Source organism: Perna viridis, chromosome 2, assembly GCF_037379345.1.
Source record: "Perna viridis isolate PV_CMFRI_1.1 ecotype Kerala chromosome 2, ASM3737934v1, whole genome shotgun sequence".
NCBI lineage: Eukaryota > Metazoa > Mollusca > Bivalvia > Mytilida > Mytilidae > Perna > Perna viridis.
In genome coordinates this window covers 21110200-21130804 of record NC_142446.1, presented here as the reverse complement: position 1 = coordinate 21130804, position 20605 = coordinate 21110200, and the positions used below count along the sequence as shown (strand labels likewise).

Genomic DNA, 20605 nt, shown 5'->3' with positions numbered 1-20605 from the left:
CAGCTATTATCTTGGTTCCCTTGATTATTCTCTTGTTACTTTGTTTATCTTTAGTTTTTCCTTCCGTTTACATTTTAAAGTAACATAATAGGTAATTTGCTCCAGTTTAATAAGTGTATAAGTTAGTGAAGTACTCCTGTTTAAAATCTGGCAAAATATATTAAAGGTGTGGCACATTAAGAAAAAAACACAAGATTTTATGGCATTATCCAAGTATTTATACCTCATGACCTATTGAGTGTTTATAAAGCTTGCCCTTTTATGATATTAATATGTCAAATTTAGTCAAAATGCACTATGGAAAAATGCCAGGAAAATTTTTCAATACTTTTTGCCCTTATAGCAGTCAAAAAAAAAAAATATCTATATCATAGATGCTTCAGGATCAATTTAAATAGCTTTTCAGTTGTTTTCTACATGTATTGAATGTATTTTGACGCATACAAGACCAAATTGAGAAAAATGATGTGCCACCCATTGTTGGATTCTTTTGCAGAATGGTACTTGTGTGACTAAAGTATCATGATCGTTTGTAAAAGTTAGGATTTTTATGTCATCCTCAAAAATTAATATGTCTGAATCCAAGAAGTCTGTGAGGTAATCTATGTAAATTACAAACATCAAAATGCCAAGAGCAATGTTTCATGGAGTACCTGATGCTACAAACTTCCATTTGGAGTTTTTTTTTTTCTTGACTATGACTTTTTGAAACCTTTTCTGTAAAAAATATCTGGTCCAATTTAACTTCGAGCCAAAATTAAGAAACTCTTCATTTCTTTTTCAATCAGACTTGTCCAGTGTCATGTAAATATAGTCTATATAAAGCTCTCAATATATACTCAAAAACTAAAGCTGGAATTATCTTAAAAAAAATAAAATACAACCATTGTGTAAATTTGAAATTTTTGAACAAGGGTTTTTATGTTATGTTGTGACATTTTAACACAGTTGGACAGACATTTGAATACACTTTGATGGGCATATAAAAATGAGAAAAAGAATCAATCACCATCAGGAAATGCAAGACTAGAAAATCTCAAACAACCTTGGCATGATTTTGTTAAATAAAGAACCATACTGAAGTTGTCAAATCCATACCAAGGATCTAATACAGGTAACAGCACTATATCATTACACACTGTATTCCAGTATAAAAATGTCATTAAAACAAAAAACATAACTAGACATTGCCCCTAACAGGACTAATATCCCAGCAGCCTGTTGAACCCTGTACATTTGGGGACCATGTGGACATACGATTAATGTCCAACACAATTTTTATGGTGGATAGACTACGCACTTTTGACACAAAATTTGCAGCCATTTCTAATACTCTAATTAACTTCTACATATAACTTGGAGCAATATTTTTTTTATAAACAAGTATGATATGTTACCAGTTTTATGAAATAATAGATTACAAACAGTAATAAACTAGTGAAGACCACTGTTCATCAGATCTTACAATATCATCTTTTCACATGTTCGAACAAAGCAATTACAGTCATAATAAATACAATATTTACAATTGGAAAAGTCTATCATGATTTTACTTTAAGTTAGCTCCGAATTATTTCTACAAAATATCTGATTTGCACCAATTATATAATAAAAATGAATCATCTGTCTCACTTAACACGGTACAACATCTTTCTCTGCATCCTGTGCTGAATTTCACCTCTTCGCAACATAAAATGTAGTACTTTTTGAATGGATCTTTCTGGGTATTTCTGAAATAATAAAAAAAAAGTATTTTCCTCCAATATGCTTATTTTCTATTTCCGGGTGGTAATGTTCTATATTATAATCATGTAATTCATATGATATTTTTATTGAAGCAGGTGTCATACAAGCAATGATTTGACAGTGCATAACACTACTTTAAAACACAAGTGATCTAATCTTGAGGTCTCCACACCAAATACGCAATTTCCATTTAAATATATATTCATTAAAATACCTGTCTGGCAAAGTCTTGAATAATGGCATGCTCTGATACTTGTGAACCAATAATGAACCTTCTTTTGATTTGCTTCTCAATTCTGCTCAATAACTCTTGGTCTTCTTCTGTGGTAAAACCTTCTACTCCTGAAAATTAACAATAAAAACATGAAGTCAGACAAATCTAGTTCAGTATGAATGAATTATCTAAAAATTTAGATTGGAACATCAGCATTAGTACACTGCATTTTATGAATTCACATGAAGATATTCAACCCTACAGGTAAATACATATATACAGGTCACTATTTCCTTAATCACACACACATCTCCGTATAGTAATCTAAAACTGCAAAAAGTTTCTCAAGATCCCACCAAGCACCACAAGATGACTTGCACACAACTGAAAGTAGAACAGCAAGCTGAAAATGGTCCAAGTTTTTAGCACTCTTCTACAGACTTAAAATAGTCAAAATGTAAATTCCTAAATTTCTAAGACTGCATCTACGTTTATCTGAAACCAGCAAGTACTATGAAAGGAATTATGGACAATGCTGTGTTGGACTAACTACCCGAGACCTTGAGATGGGAGAGTGTACAATTGCAATTATTTCTACCATCTATTAACAGTATGTACATAGGTTGTAATATTTTGGACTACATGTAGTATCTAATTTTCTTACCTAATATGTATACTTCTAAATCAACACCTAAAATCCTTTAATCATAACTAACAAAGCACAAGTATCTTGCTGATATTTAGTAAGTTGTAATTTCATAATTTTCTGATAGAGCACCACTACAAAGATGAGATTATACAATTATACAATAAAGCTGAACAAATTCGATTGCACTTAATAAATACCTGACAAATTGCCAGACATAGCAGCATCAAGAGTGGAAACTTGAAAAAGTCGAAGTGCTTCATCCACATCTGCACTAGTGGCAAATGGTGATAGTCTCATTTTAGCCAAAGATTCTGAGATTCTTATTATAGCTTCCAGTTGCCTGTAATTAAAATTCATGCAATATTTTCATATTGATTAAGGATAACTTTTGTTGGTGAATTAGTTTATTTCCATTATAGTTGCCATAAAACAATTCTGAACTTCAGCATGAAAAACGGTCTTCTCTTAGTATTAAGGAAACCTAACTATTTGAACATTTAGTCAAAATGATTGTCAGGTGGTTCAAGACAGTCCTGTTTCAGTTGAACAATTTTTTCATTACATCAATGATAAGAAGCTCATTCCTGACCTTTTACCTATCAAAAACTCCTTTCTAGCAAGAAAATAGAATTTGTACTATGACCTTGGCATAACTTACCTTACAGTAATAGGTATACTGATCCTCTTTCCTGTTTCCCTTTCATATTCACTAGCACCATTTCTCATTAGTACATAGCGATTCTTTAGTTTATCAGCAGCTTCCTCATTCAAACGAGGCCCACATTTCCTACAATAAGCATATGATAACATTTGTTACGTTCTTATTAAGGGTTAAGAAAATTCAATTATAACATGTTATTGTTTCCAAGATTTTCAAGAACCATTTTCTTAATGTGTAATATGGATCTCAATCAGATTTATACTGGGCTAGTGACCACTTTCCTAATCTGATTTATGTCAGAAAGACACCTGCCGTCAGAGAATCAAAGGGCTAACTTCTAAATGAGTCTCAATGTAAAATATCAAATCAATATTACCTTCTACAATATCCAATATATTTCTTCAGTGTCTCCAAGCTAATCTCCCCCTCTGCTTGTTCTTCTGTCATTTGCAAAGCATTCAAATGTACATTCATCACATGTTTGGCTAGCGTCTACAATTAAATACATGCATGTACTTAATAAAGACCAAATTATACAAATTTCAACAAGTTAGCTTGCATGTATAGGTAAATTTTTTGTAAGTAACACCAGTCAAAGTCACACTTAGTATGTTATTAATGTTTAAATCTGTATGTTTTTTTTTTACACCAAAAGTACCTAAGTACATCTTGAGGCAAAGCTGAAGGGTGTACAGTGTACTAAATATGTAAAAATACAGTGTGAGTGATGTTCCACTGGGAAATAAACAGTTACACTCCGGTAATATGTGATTTGTAAAGACATGTTCCTAGCCAATTAAAATCCACTAAAATTATTAGTACTGGATAAAGCATATTATCCACACTGTGGTTAAATACCTTTGTATTTTAAAGAAATGTATGCTCTTAACTATGCTATATACAATTTCTAAGACTACACCTGCAAATTGTCAGCCTCAAGTTTTTGTCCACTTCGACTTATGGAATGACATTTTAAGTCAATGTCCCATAAAATGCTTATATGCAATGTATTTCATAATATCTCAATATCTTTCAGATTTTACAGATACACATAAATGTTTATATAATCAAAATCTGAAGTCTTTGAAGTCACTAATCGTAAAATATTCTATGTCACTGATTTTGGCTTGCTTTCAACACCCACGCGAATTCAATGCTCTATTACACTTGACTCCCAATCAATCAGAGATTTTCTCAATGTACAGACTTGGTTCAGAATATTTTTGTGAGCTGAAACTTGAAGACATTAGGTCGATTTATAATATACATTCATGTTCTTTCCCTTTTCACATCTTTTGAAATATCCTACATTTGTACATTACTAGCAAAATTAGTGTCTTCCTTTTTTTGAAAATAATTTATACTTGACATTTAAGAACATTTCAAAGCTCATGTTGATTTTAAAACCTCATTAGAGCTTGTGTTGCAATGTTTCATATGTACAGATTTGAACTTTGAACTTTATTGTGTAATGCAACAGTTCATCAATTGGCTAAGATCAGAAAACTTCAAGCGAAGTTGTGATATGCTTTAAAAAAAATGGGTGTCTTCCTAACTGTGATTACCCAAATGTTTTTCGATCAAATCAACCCAGAGAATAGGCATTTCTTAGCTATATTACAGTTCAATGCTAACCGATCATTTCATCTTCTCATGCGAACTCCCCCCTCTCATACCAGTTAAAAAACACACGCAAAAAAGATGTACACATGGTATTCAAGAGGTACATTTTGATCTCGAATAAAGTTAGAATTGACAATTCTACGACTACGACACCGGTCAGCAGGACAAGGTGGTGTAGTAATATATAATTATGCAAATCATATACAAATGTATATCAATGAAATTACGACTGCAAGAAGTTGCTAACAATATTAGCCACCTTAAAATCTATTTTTGACATGAAGCTTAATTCCATGTGTCATTAGTAATTAGAAAAAGGAATTCTTTTGCTAATATTCTTCGTAAGTACTACCAAAACCTCTTATAGCAATTTGAAATAGGGGTGAAACCAATTTCAATACAATTCTAGTTATGCTTCTGAGTGGTTTAAATATGCCCTACATTATACCAATGTGTCCAACTTAATTACACCTGTGTGAACTTTCGGACAGTCTTCAAGTTTCAATTGCTGTAAAGTATGATATTCTTGTCATAATTGACCTGGGAATCATCTGGAGTTTGTGTAAACATAAATATGCTAACCAACAGTAGTTGTACTTAAACTAATACCAGAGGTTATAAAGAGCCTGAATCACTCACCTGGTAAACTTGGAATCATGTGGTCATATCAAAGGTGAATCCTTTCTAAAGGCAATTGAAGACATCATTTCTGTCAAGTTTGGTTAAATTTGATCAAGGAATTTTCATGTAGATGAGAGGTCTAGGACAAAAGCAGCCCCCAACTTTTTTTTGTATTTTCTTTCGCTTTCTTGTAGTATATTTAAATAATTCATATTTTTTTTCTTATTACCTGAGACATTAGAAATTTTATCAATATTGAGAAAAGCTGTCATTAATACCCATTTCAAAGAGAAAAAAAAAAAGATTAAAAAAAAAAAATTAATTTATAAGGAGTGAAAAAAAATTGTATACACCAAAAGAAATGGAAAACAATAGCATATGGTTTGATGTCTTAATGTACAGAAAACATGCCATATTATCCTAATTAGTATCTTAATAAAAATAATGATAAAAACAACTCGGACTTGACTTCTAATGAAATGAAAACAAAACATCAAATGTTAAATACTGTAAATAACATATGTCCTAATCCAAAGTTGAGTAAACTGAAAAGTTTACAGACAATGGGCGACAGATGCAAAGTGATTGCGTAAACTCACTGGAACCTTTGGTCCACATGAGCTAATAAAATACCCAAGTGTCAAGAATAGAATGACAATTCAGACAATGCAATCGAATCCAAATACAAAACTTGAAAACAAGAAACAGATATATACATATACACTGTATCTAACAGAAAAAACAAAAAAACAAAACAATCTAGTAAATGAGAACTACAATTTTGTTTTTGTTAGCCATTGCTTTGAACAGTGATATCTCCATTAGGCCTATATTAAAAATATGTTTATTTGCCATTCACCAACCGACCCAATTAGAAGGGCCCCACCGAAATTATTTTATTGGCAATTCTCCAATTTTTTTTCGTAGGCCAAGATTGGCGAGCCAATATTCAATAGCCGTTTCTTGATCCATGTCAGGTAAACGCCTGGAAAGTCCGGTAATTGATCTTTTAATAAAGCGCCATCTCGACTTACTTAATCAATGTGATGTTAATGGATGCTTGGCCCAATGAGGCTAAGTCCTTGCGTTCTGTTCTTCCGTCAAAATAAAATACAGGAACACTTCAAAATTTGTGCCATTTGGTATAAATACAGTTTTGTAATTTACAATGTCCCGACAAAATCTGCATTGAAAGATCTTTAAGATGTGTTTAAAAACATTCCAAAGATTTGACCCTTGACAATGATGTCTGTCTTGAATAGCTAATGGCGTTAATTTTCTCTGTAAATTTTAAATTGGACTTTGAAGAGGTGATTGCAGTGGGTCACGATTTTGATCAAGAACTTAAATATTTGATTTTTGAAGTTTTGAGAGATGCATCTGCTAACACTAACAGTAACACAAACAATAATGACCTAGGCCCAGTGCTTATGATGTTGTGATGGGTTGAGCAACAACACTGTCAACATTCACCAGTAATGAAGATCAGAAAAGAGACCATCAGTTACGGTATTCAAAAATCAAAAAGAAAATAAAGTCAGTAAATTAGAGACAGAACTAGAGCAATTACAAAAAGATGTGAACAAAAATTCTTCAGAAAACTTATCAGTCTTTAAATTAAAAAAAAAAGCTAGAGTTAGAAATTCAAAGACAAAATCTTGTTGAAGGTATCGTTTTCCTTTCTCATGCATATTGGCATGAAAGTGGAGAGAGATGTACAGAATTTTTTTGTAAGTTAGGAAAAAAAAAAAAGGCATTTATCATTAAAACCATGACAGAGATAATTAGTGATGATAGTATATGCATGTCAGATCAAAAGAAAATATTATCTGAACTGACAAAATTTTATAAAAAAAAATTACTTGTCTTCCCACAAACCCATAAACAAATTTGATTTTTTTTAATCATGTCAATCTGCGTCATGAAGAACAAAAAAAAATCATGTGAAGGTAATCTGACATTTAATGAGTGTAGTAAAGTGTTGAGCAGAATGCAAAATGGAAAAAGTCCTTTTCAGTTCTTATACAATTTTTTTTGGAAAGATAATGGACCCTTCCGATTTAGGTCAGTAAGATATGGCTACAGTTCAGGAGCTTTTTCAAAATTTCAATACCAAAGTATTATTACCTGCATCCCTAAGGTAGGGAAAGATAGGAGATTCATTAAAAATTGGAGACCAATTAGTCTGATGAACACTGATATGAAAATAGCATCAGCTGTCATATCTGAAATTTTTGAAATGGGAAAGTGAATTACATACTGAAATTCCAGATTGGAATAAATATCTTGTTCTGAATAAGAAATGTAGGAGCAATGCTTATCTTGCCAATTTCCAATACAAGTTTTTACAAGAGTTGTACCTACAAATATGTTTTTGTACACGATTCCTATAAAAGATTCAAATTTGTGTTCTTTTTGTAATTGGAGTAGAGACTATATATAGAACATCTGTTATCTGTTTTTTTGACTGCTTAGTCACTTCCTATGTCTTGTATGATTTTCAAATTTTAATTAGAAAATACTATTCTGATTTTGTTATGAAATAAAAAAAAAAAAAAAAAAAGCATTCTATTTTTGGTGTCCCTGAGGCAGATATCACATTAAATCTTTTGTTATTTATTGGAAAACAGTACATAATAAATTGCAAATTGGAAGAAAAACTGCCTAACATTGTTGGTTTAAAGCAATGAATTTGACATTACTATCGCATTGAACATTTCATTGCTAAGAAAAATAATGTTTTGCATAAATTTGAGGAGACATGGGCCCCTATTAGAAATACTTCAGATATTTGATAACTAAAAATGTGTTTATTAGACATTAAAATATAAGACAGTATATTTCGTCTTTTTTTATTTTAAATTATAAACTGAAATGTATGTATCATGTAATTAATATACCTGTAATATAGTGAGGAGTATATACATGTTTACAAACCCCATTGCACTCTATACTCGGCGTCACATAAATAACATACTGTTAAAACGTGAATAAAAATATTTTCTGCGACTTTATTGACACCTACCGTCATTTAAATTGTCTTAAATGACTTGCTCATTCGTTTAACCAAACCGCTTCTCCCTAAAGATTGAATCGTTAAATTCCGGTCAGATTTTAATTCTCGGTGCCAATATTTACATTGTAAAAAGTCGGCCATGTTTACAGTGATCGGGTTGCTAGGAGATGTTGTTTACGTTTAAATGGTTTGTCCAAAAACCGAAGAACCCAGAATGCATTTCGGCGTTATTTCGGATATCTCCGATTTATTTTACGCGAACAACGTACAATACCGAGAAGTTGATCAAGCAGACGATTGTCACCGGAGTTCGACGGGAACTTACGAACTTCGTTTGTAAACAAGTCGTCCCGTAAAAACCAACATGGCGGATATTAGTATGGGATTTTCCCGTAAGGATTTGTTACGCATGATTTAAGCTAATAAGCAACTTGTTTAGGGAGAAGCGGTTTGGCTAAACGAATGAGCAAGTCATTTAAGACAATTTAAAAGACGGTTGGTGTCAATAAAGTCGTAGAAAATATTTTTATTCAAATTTTAACAGTATGTTATCTATGTGACGCCGAGTATAGTCAGGTAATGATGTAGGGGGTTGTTGTAAAACCCTGACTATATTAAAAAAGAAATAAAACATTCACCACTAAATGTTTCTAGTCTGACATTGTTGATTTTGCTTAATTTTCAATAAACAATTTGTTCCTTTCTATTAGGTCACTGGATATCAACTTCAAATTCTCATGTCAATATATCAAACATTGACAAAAGATTCAGAAAAATGTACATGGATTATGATTCAAGATGTGGAACATTACCTTTACAAATTAGCATATCAATGATATAACGGATACACACTTTTGTGTACCTTCATAAGCAACAAAGAAATAAGGATAATAAAAGACACAGACACTAACTTATTACATCACATATGTCACATCCTTTATAGTTTTAATTCTGCATTTCTTCCTCTCGAAAAAATTAAATTTCAATAAATAACAATTTTTCCCTACCTACAGACCCAAGCTTCGAACCATTGAGTAGGGGAACAGCAAACATACATATTTTTACATTTGGCCTTATTGGAGAGATAATATCACCTAACATATATCATGATTCTTACTGTATCTCTAGCTTCATTGTGGGTATCTTTGACAATGAAAATCATATCAAATCTGGACAAGATTGTTGGCATGAAATCAATATTCTCTTCTCCTTTTGTCTCATCCCATCTACCATACACACTGTTAGCAGCAGCCAGTACAGAACATCTAGAGTTTAACGTAGTGGTTATACCAGCCTGTGCAAAAATGAAGTTAATGGGAATTAAGCTAGAAAAACTGTGAGCTTTGGTGATAACCTTACTCCTCTTACATAGAAACCAAATAGGAAACATTATATTATGACCTGGACACAAATCCTTGTTGAAAAAAAAAACAAAAAAAAAAAACCTATAATTTTGACTTCAAGGTCAAAGATTAAGGTCATTCAGAAGGCATGAATGTACCTGACACATCATGTTAAGTACATGTAATACACCTATGTGCCCAATATGGTATGCCTATGTCCAAAAACAATAGTTATAGCCTAATCAGGAATCTGGGGATCTGCACAGACCAAAGGACAGACAGCGATTCCTACACCCCCTCTTTGAATCTTGTTTGCATAGAGTATAAAAATGATTTTATAATACTTTGATGTGCTAATATTAGAAATCTTCCCCACAAAAAGTAGCAAGCAAAACCCACCAGCTTGAGTCATAAATGTTTTCAGACCGCAAGCAAAAACCAATTATTCCAAATTATTAATGACATCAGAAAGCAGAAATTAATCTATTTAAACTGTTTAAGTTACTGCCATAAAGGCAACAGGTGCTAATTGTTAAGACAAAGTTCAACAAAATTCCATATCCAATGCAAATGAGAGGAAAAATAGACATAAAATGTCATACCTATGAACCTGATATGGAAATATTAAAATGCAAATCAATTTTAAAGCAGTTATACTTTTAAAATCAACAGAAAAATACTTATTAAGGACAATTAAGTAAAACAATATCTATAGGTGTAACATAGGTGTAACATAGGTGTAACTGATTAAAAATCAACTAAACTTAACATTACTGTTTATCCTGGCTAGACTTCCAAAACAATTCAATTTACCTTTGCTATAGAAATGGTCTGTTGTTCCATGGCTTCATGAATAGCAACTCTATCATCTTCTCTCATTTTATCAAACTCATCAATACAGACAACTCCACCATCAGCAAGTACCATAGCCCCTCCTTCCATTACAAAGTTCCTTGAGGAAGGGTCCCTGGTGACAGAAGCTGTTAGACCTGCCGCACTACTACCTTTTCCTGAGGTATACACAGCAACTGGAGAACATCTCTCAACAAATTTTAATAGTTGGGACTTTGCTGTACCAGGATCTCCCAACATAAGTAAGTTAACATCACCTCTCCTTGTAAGTCCATCAGGCATCCTATAAAAATACTCTCCAATATAAATTTTAAATCCAAAACACATAATAATATCTAGCCATAAATCCCCTATCCCAGCAGATGTTCAAAAGAAACCAGAAATCTGTGAGCTATGGCTCATTAGTTATACCCCTGCTTTAAATCACGATATTAAGAGTATAAACAAAGTCCTCAGTAAAAAAGGAAATTGTCCAATTTTCCTGAAAAATCCCACCATATGGCATACCTTCAGGAAGAATGTGTTAAAATTTCAAGCCACTGTGATGAGTACTTGTTGAGAAAAATGTGACGAAAATTTCAACTTTCAAAGCATATCTTAAATACACAAAGTCCTCAGTAAACAGAAAGTTTTTGTTCAATTTTTTCCAAAATTGAATCACACCATACTGCATACATACAGGAAATGGATTTTGAATTTTCAAGCTACTGTGATGAGTAGTTGCTGAGAAAAATGCAACAAAAAACTTTTAAGTATGTCAAAAATAAACAAAGTCCTATATTAACAGGAAGTGGCTGCTGAAATTTTCCAAAAATGGATCCCACCATAAAAAGAATGTGTTACAATTTCAAATAACTGTGATAAGTAGTTTCTGATAAAAGCGTGCAGAAATTTTCAACTTGCAAAAACAAAGTACTAATAGCACTGGTGGTTTTTGATTCTTGAGAAAATTGTAACATGAACCCATACCTGCCAACTTACAAGATTTAATCATGTTTTCACCCATTTCAAGCATTTGTCCCACTAACAAGATTTTTCTGGTCAAATTTATATTACCTAAAACTCCAAAATCAAACCCTTAAAAAACAGCTAAGGGTACGTTTTACGACAGGTAAATAATCTCCAAGGAGCAATAAGCTGATCAGGGTTTGACAATTGGAAAATTATGAACATACAATCATTTTCTAAAGATTAATTTCTACTCCGAAATTAATTTGACAATACTCTCATTTTAACAAGTCTCAAATTTGTAGAACCACCTATGAAGACAAATTTTAAAATTATCATTGTTTATACAAAATGAGTTACCTCCCCTAGTCTTCACATTTCCTGTAATTTCAACATAGCATTATTTTTCTAAAAGTTTTGTTTGCAACAGTTAAAAGAAATACTATTCCTTTTAAATAGTGATGATTTTGGAAATTCAGTACATTTTTTAATATTTGTTACATTTCCTCATGCTATGCATTTAATGAAAAGTAAGAGTTGCCCAAGTTTCCTTTAACCTAATCTCAAGAAACTATATACAGCATCATACTATCACAAAACCTAGGTTAGGCTTGTTTTGGCGAAATAACTTGCTGTACTGTGTTTTGTCAAGTTCTAAACTTGGCAAACATCAACCTATTACAGTACATGCATATGTTGTTCATATTAAAAGCCCCTATAATAATAAAGTAATTGTCTCATTCATACATTACTACAGTAAAACCCATGCATTATGCAGAATATGTCCCGAAAACGTCAGTTCACATACATGTACACAAGATTCACTCTTGATGCATGAATGAAGCAGGTTTTTAGCTCTAGTCCGTCACTTTCATATTCATAAAATAATAAAGTACTACTCCAGAAATAGGTTTTTTATTTCTATCAAGAACTTTATTACCATTCTCACATAGTCCCTAATTTTAAAGCATTTTCACCTTTGTCCTTCATGGTCTAATTTATCTTACAATATAATACTTCCTTAATTAGATTTTTGGAATCCCCATTCTATTTGTTTACCGATTTTCCCGCCAAAAAGTCACATGGCCAAAGTGTAAACAAATGTCATTCATTTTCTTTCATCAATTTTTTAATTTCTAAGTGTTTAGACACTTCCTGATATCATTGTTAATTGGATTTAATTTATTTTGTTATTAGGTAAGTCTGTTTCTGAATGTATCACATGGTTAAACAGGGCTGTGAAGCTTGTATGTAGCCACGTGCACATGGCCATATGTGTTTACCTTTGAACAGATGATGAGAGTTTTAATTGGTTCAAGAATATATTTACATTTGACACCTATCATGAGGATATTGTCAGTCATGGTTGTCTGGTCTAATTACCGTTAATTGCCTTCAGTCGTAAATTGGTCATGGTCAGTTAACTCTGACCAGGTGCCAACATAATTTGATAATTAGAGAAAATATCCCTTGTTGATAAACTTCCTGTCAATTTTATTATACAAAACTTAGGCGCCAAGAAAATCGCCAATTGGTTATTTTGGTCGCCAGATCAAATAAAAAATCGCAAATTGTGACATTGGCGAAGCCCAGCGCGACCCCTGCTTTCAGACACATAACTGCAAGAAAAAAATTTCCCAAGTGTAAATTTATTACTAAATACCTTTCAAGGTAAAAAAGGAGTCCCTCAAATCTCGAGCTGATATGAAGAGTATATCTCAATTTTATTTGCATAAATAATAGAATATTATTGAGCTGATAAATTGCAAGAAACATATTTACTTATTATATAAGAGGTACTGAATGATATAAAAGAAATTACATTTGGACTATATTTTTGTATGGTGTTCAGAAATAGTAGGGAAGTTCCAGTGATAGACTGGTGACACAAGGTATTTTGATCCTGAACCAAAAATAAACGAAGTCCTCGGTAAACAGAAAGTAGTACAATTTTTTCCAAAAATGGATCCCACTATATGGCATACCTACAGGAACAATGTGTTAAAATGTGAAGCCGCTGTGATGAGTAATTGCTGAGAAAACTACGAGAGAAACAAAGACATGGGTAAAACAGTATACACCCCTATTCTTCAGAGCAGGAGTATATTACAAGAATTATGGATCATTGATTTCCTGGAGGTTTCACTTATTAAACTTGTTTAATCAAGCTGAACAAAATTTTATCAGATATTGAAGTTGTCCCTATTATTTTTTTTGCCAATCAGAAGCTAAAATGGCCTCTAGCAGTCATCCTGTTTAATCAACAAAAACTAATAGTGGACATCTAGTAAAGGCTCTTGTCTACATTATTTATGCCAAGTTTAGTTAAAATTGGTTGAGGGGTTTCTATGTAGTTGAGCAAAATGTGAAAGTTTACAGATGACAAACATAAAGTGAAGGCATTAGCTCACTGGAACCTTTGGGATTTAAAAGTATGGAACATTTGTACATTGTTCCATCAGAATTAAAACAAACCTTTTCCTAGAACCTCCAAAAAGGAGACATGAAATTGCTTTCTTCATGTCAATACTGCCATAGATTGAAGGAGCAATACTTTTAGCAATTGTTTCATAGATGTTAGGTTGAGCAGCTAAGCGTCTGAATGCCTCCTCCTCCTCTGGTCTAATAGGAGCACCAGTGCTACGACCACTACCCTCTGTATCAACCTGTATTCCAACAACTCGAAAGTATGGGGCTCTTATTCCAACATTAACCTTCTCTCTTGAATTTTTCTATAAGCAGAAAATAATACCACTTTAGCATGACATTTATTTTTGAAATTCCTGTTAAACTTGTATTTAAATAAGATTTGACAATAGGATTTGTTTATACAAGTTCTGAGATATTCTCTGAAGTTTTCAGAAGATGTTATCTACAACATGTTAAAGGCTTAATAAGCAGATACATTCATTTGAATATCTTAAAGATTTTCATCAGACTGAACCAAGTTCTTCATTTAATTTCGCAAGATACACTGAATGTACACAAAATATCATTATGACAAAGTTCCCATAATGTAACAATAGCAAAATACAAAACGGAAGTTGTAAATTTAGTTTTCAAAATTTGCTACAGGAATTTTTCTCTTACAAAATGGTCAGTTATTATTTGGCTAACAATATGATAAATTTTTAAGGGAACATGGCACAATAATGATTGAATCATTGATGCTAGCTACAAGACAGATGAAATCTTATCATGTAAGTGTTTGAGCTATCCTGTTACTTCTTGGAAATTTAATGCTGCCAAGACTTCTGTACATCAAATCGATAGATAGGCTTTGATTAGAATTGCCTTAATGCAAACTTTTTAAATAGTACCAAGTATATCAAATTACTATGATTGCCAGTTTTGTGTGGCATGACACCTAATAGCTAAATAATCTTAGTCTTGCCTTTCCAGGGTTGGTAGTTTTCTTTATTGAATAAATACCAACTACAGTGACACGGTTTCCTGGCACCACTTTATCACAGAGATATCTGAAAAATTGAGAGCAATTCAATTGTTTTATGTAGAAATATTAAAAACATATCATAAGTGTAGAATTTGCAAGATGCATAACTAAAAAATGCTGTCACAGTTCCTGATTTTAAATAAAACTTTATCGATTGTCATAAAAACTTAGTTTCATTTTTTAAAGCACAACTGATTTACCTGTCAGCAAATAATTGCATGTGGCGAGGCATTTCACCATTTGGTACACTTTCAGGAGCTTCCTGTAATTTTAGCACTTGGAAATCCACACATTTACACTTATCTGGTACAATAAAAAATGGGTCAACAGGGCATTTTGGCCTCCCAGCTTGATCACTAAAAAATGTATAAAGACGGATAAAAATATCTGCTTTTTTATAGAAGGATGGAAGGAAAGACAATAACAAACACACTGTAAAACATTATACTATAGCAAACAAAGAACCTTTTTTGATATGATGAGTAAATATCACAATTTTTTGAAACTGAATTTCTGTTGAAGGTTGCGATTTCTTCAAATCAGTGAAAACAAAAATAGAAACAAGACTAATACATGTCTAAACCTGCATCACTGTCATAGATTTGTCAGCACACAAGTGTCTTTAAAATGTATTAAATACTAAGTAAGTTAAAAATCAACATAGTGGGTTAATTAACAAATTTCCATTTGTCCTACTGATAGCATAAACTGCTGAAAAAGTATTCATTATGCCAAGCAATGTAAAATTATCAAATTTCTCCACAAAAGGAGATGCACATCTTCAATGTGTATGTAATAACTATGCAAAGTTTAAATAATATTGCTTAAATACTTTTGGAGTTATAGATTACAGAGAGTAAGTACTGTTCATAACATGAATTGTCAAAAGTAGCTATGTTCAATATGTTCAAAGTGTAAGAAAGAATTGGTCAAATTTCTCCATAATATGAGTTGTACATCTTCAATATGTATATATTTGAATAATAACGCTTTAATGCTTTTCCAGTTACAGAATGCTAAATGTAAGCACAGTTCATAACATAAATTGACAAAAAATGACGAAATTCAACATGCTCAAAACGTAGGAAAACATCATAAAAGATGCATATGCACTTTGAACAGTACTGCATTTTCAGAAGTATAATCAATATCTATCTTTCATCACACACAGTTTTTAAAGAGCCAACCAAAGAAGTGGAAATTGCCAAATTGGAAAGTGAACATACTGTAATTTCCATAATTTTCTATTAATTCCAGATTAAAAAAATGGAAGAAAATCAGGTCTGTTTCATGCAACATTTCACCATAATCTACTGAGCAGTTTAGGGGAAATGTGCTTAGGAATGTAACAAGACATCAGACAGTTTTTTCCACCAGCAATTTCTTACAAAATTTCCAAAAAAAAAAAACATTAAGAAATTAAAGAGGAGTTCGGAATAAAAAATATGTTGTCAGAAGAACCCATATATCCAACACATGGGGGATTATTATCATTTATCTGTATAAATGATGGCATTTCTTTATGAAATGGTCAACTCCATTCCTGTTATGATGTGGGGGTGTATAACAACCAGGTCAGGTTAGGTTCAACATCCCAAATATTCATTGGTCCAGGTAAGTTACAAAAATAGAAAACCAAATGAACATATATTGTAATGCCTAAGAAAAATTAACCAAAGTACAGACAGTTGCTGATGTAGAAAAAACATATTCAAGATACCTACGTGTTACATTTACGTGGCAGTGCATAACCCTCAAGACCAGGATTTACTGCTATATTGTTGACAGTATTCCTACAACTTCTACATTGTATGGTTAATCTGGTAGCTTTAGCTTTGATTGCAGAAGCTGCAATCACAATACCAGGAATCCTAACTAACTTGGACATCTGCTCAGACTACAATATAAAAATTGGATAGATCTACATTGTAAGCAAGCTAACAAAAGAAATAACCCCCTAACCTTCCCAAGTTGATTTCAATCAAACACCAATGTCAAGTCTTGATAAACTTCCTTTAAACTGACCTGATGTCAGTTATCTTCATTCATGTAAATAAAAAAAAATATCATAAATTATGCCTATTTTTAATTGAATGACGCCAAAATCCACAGGGTGATTTAGGAGTTTCAACTTATAACACATAGTTCCCTTAAGTTGGATTAGCTCCCTTTGCAAACATTTGCCAATTATTTTCTTCCTTCATGCAAATCTACATATAATGCCTCCTATTTTAATATAATTTCACCAACTTTAGTTATTCAGCAATATAATTCTAAGAACTTGGACCACTGTATATCAGAGAAAATGTCATTTTTTTTTCTAATCTGAAGAAAAAACTAGAAATAATATGAGCAATCTGACTAACAGATTAATCAATACTTAAATTGGACTCTCATCTTGTTAACAATCTCACTTAGAAAGCATCATACAATAATTATCTTCCTGCATGTACGTCTACATATGATTCATGATCACAATTCTATCAATCCATTGACAATTTTAAAGTTGTGCTGATAAATTTTAACATGTAAAACTCACAGGTTGGATTATCTTCATTTACAGTCATTGGATAATAATCATCTACCTTTATGAACTTATGAGATCATGACATCTAATATTTTTTTTCCATCATAATCTGATGTGTGGTCAATAGTTATTGTGATTACAAGATTTGTCTGCTGAACTTCCGATTTCTATATACCCACCAACTGGGTTACTAAAGAGCGAAGGTGTTTTATTACTCCTGCCTCATGAACTGTTTTTTTAAATAGAATAAATCACAACATAATAAGGCATTGTTTTAAATTTAAAATAAATTAATTTCCTGTCTTCTATCCTTTAATGAAAACACAGACTCAAAAATGCAATATGGCTGTGATGATGTACAAAATTTCATTAAACAATTTTTTTTTAAGGAAAAAGGCTGTTTAAAAGACAACTTCAAACTGATTGTTAAGGATTTTTTTTAAGTACATATACAATAAAGTTTTAAAGAAATATTTCCCAAAAGTTTTAAGCAGCAGACTGAGCATACAAATAAAATCAGACACTAACCTTTAATGCTCTTATGTTACAAGGATTAGCTGTGGAGTTCAGCATAACCTGGATATCTTGTACTTCTTCTTCACCTTCAGGTCTAGGATTAGTAACCTCATCAGCCACTTCTTTAGCAGCATCTTCAAACTAAAATCCAATAAGTTTTGAAAGAAAGTTAAAAATCAAATATATGTTTTAAAAAATCTCTCTTCAAGAGTGGAAACATTTTTATCACAGAATGCGTTTCAACAGATCAGACAAAATAAATGATGCAAGAAAAAATTTAAATGCTTCTATACATCAGAACTGCCGACCTTGATGTAACCTGAATGTAAGTATTAATAATGGCAGTAACCAAATTTTAGACATTTAAAAAAACAAAAATTCCATTAAAACTTGCTGCAGCCACAGCAACAAAACTTGTTTAATTGCTGTCACTAATCTTTGATAAGACAGGATACAAGAATATATTGGTACATAGAACATTCAACATTCTAGAGAAAAAATGTAGTTCTTACTAGTGGCAGATTTTCTGTTGGAAGATTATACAGCTTATCAGCAAGTGCTTCATCAAAACTGTTTACATCTTCTATATCAATCTCTAACCAATACTGTCCAAGGTTGTAGTTGCGCTTCAACTGATCCCTGTATAGAAAGTGAACTAAATGAATTAAGGCTGTTTAACATGGAATTTTTTTTTACAAAATTAAGAGAAATGTTGTGTTCAATCTTGCAAAAAATTTCAGAGTGAAAAGGACTGAGCATGTTTTAACTTTCAATTTCTAATTTATTCATTCTGGATCTTTCCTTTTAAAAATGTCTAATAGTGTGTCATAAATAGCAGACTAATTCAAATTCTGATGATTTAATCTCCATTGCCAATAATTTTATCATCTTTTGAATTGATTTACATCCTCAATTTAACATTCGAGTTGGTCTTTTAATGGGTGTACACAAATTGTTCCATTTATTAAGAGACCATACAACACCTGTTGGAAGTATTGGTTCTTAATAGCTCTGTTAAAGAGTAATCAAGGGAACCAAGGTATAGCGGTAATCAAAAGAATGTAATCCAGGGACAAAGACCAGACATGGAAAACAGACATACACAACAAAGAACATAAAGTAACTAAAATCATACACACAAAGTAACAAAAGTAAATGAGCAACTCGGACTCCACTAAAAACTGGGAGCATGGACCAGGTGCACCGGTAGGGTAAGCGTCCTCTGCTTTTCTAGAAACACCCGCTGAGTTGCTCATAAAAAGTCAAGTCCGGGGTAGACAAACAAGGAAAGGAAAACCATGATCCGTTGAATAAATCAGTTTTCATGGTGCTGATGGATATACCATGACGATCCACGAGTTCATGATGACGACCATAAAACTTCTGTAGTGATGACTTCAATCTTGTAGCAACATAACCCTGTTAATAAGTCATACTAACATGCACAAATATTCATCTACAGAGTTTGAAAATTATGAAAAGTCAAATACCCAGGACTAGAAAATTGAAACTACAGGCTTGCTGTTTTACTTGCAAATGCTTGTTGGCCATAATCCTCATTTTTTTCTGAATTCCTTACTATCTTGTTTTCAATTTGCAGGTCTCAATCACTTCTGGAATATTCAAGTTTTTTTTTTAAGAAATGCAACACATATCTTTGATGAATTTGAAATGCAAACTGTTATTTTTAAGTCCTGCCTGCTTCTGTGATTACCAATTTAATAGGCCAAGCTTTACTGTAATATTAGTGTTGTGTAATTGCTAAAACGGATAAATTTGTCAACCAATTATCTGCAACTATTGGTTAGTGATAACTATCACAAAAAATCAACAAAAACAAAAATGTACTGGATACATTGTACTTGCTCTCCTTCATAAATAATTTTTTTTATTACTACATGCACTCCACAGATCAACAATTCCACTTCAATTCCAATCTAATTCAAATATTGAGTAACCTCATTTAGGCAGTCTCTGACAGCAAAATCTACAAAATTTTAACAGCAAAAATCAGGACAGTTTTAGATATAATTGTACATAAATTGTATTTTTTTTCATGTCTAGGGGATGCTACACATAAACCCAGGTTTGTCTGTAGTCAGAGTGAAATTCGTTGAGAAATAAATGCCATAAATTAATGATGGACCTCAGAGTCAGAGGCTGCTATACAAAATAATACACCAAAATACTGTACCTGTAAGTATACGAGAAGTTTCCTTCGTGAAACTGTCGTATAAAATCTTTAAACCGCTTTTTAATTTGTTGTCGATTTATCTGATTATCATCATTCTGATCTTCAGACCCAAAATTATCGCTGAAAAAAACCCCAGCATCATCAAATCCTGCCATTGTTGTTGATATTGCTCACGTGTTCACATTTGGCGGGAACCTGTTAAGCTCCGCCCTATGATATCCTTCTTTCGAGTCTCTCTAGA

General features: G+C 32.2%; 1 protein-coding gene across 1 annotated transcript; it reads right to left on the bottom strand.

Moving 5' to 3' along the window:
• Positions 1 to 1388: 1388 nt before the first annotated feature.
• On the bottom strand, positions 1389 to 20592 carry LOC148624028 (DNA replication licensing factor mcm5-like). The gene is made up of 14 exons (XM_088566435.1): positions 20365 to 20592; positions 18683 to 18809; positions 18183 to 18311; positions 16852 to 17024; positions 15328 to 15483; positions 15068 to 15152; positions 14149 to 14405; positions 10687 to 11008; positions 9648 to 9824; positions 3647 to 3762; positions 3268 to 3396; positions 2807 to 2949; positions 1961 to 2088; positions 1389 to 1730 (listed from the first exon to the last, which is right to left on the bottom strand). The coding sequence occupies exons 1-14, from the start codon at positions 20517 to 20519 to the stop codon at positions 1629 to 1631; spliced, it is 2199 nt and encodes a 732-aa protein (XP_088422561.1). The 5' UTR covers positions 20520 to 20592; the 3' UTR covers positions 1389 to 1628.
• Between the last annotated feature and the right edge of the window lie 13 nt (positions 20593 to 20605).

Coding starts and splice junctions, on each gene's coding strand:
- LOC148624028 (XM_088566435.1), bottom strand. CDS start 20,519: ATGGCAGGATTTGATGATGCTGGGGTTTTTTTCAGCGATAATTTTGGG. Junction 15,484..16,851: donor CTGCCACGTAAATGTAACAC/GTAGGTATCTTG, acceptor TACATTTTTTAG/TGATCAAGCTGGGAGGCCAA. Junction 2,950..3,267: donor AGTATACCTATTACTGTAAG/GTAAGTTATGCC, acceptor TTTTAATTACAG/GCAACTGGAAGCTATAATAA.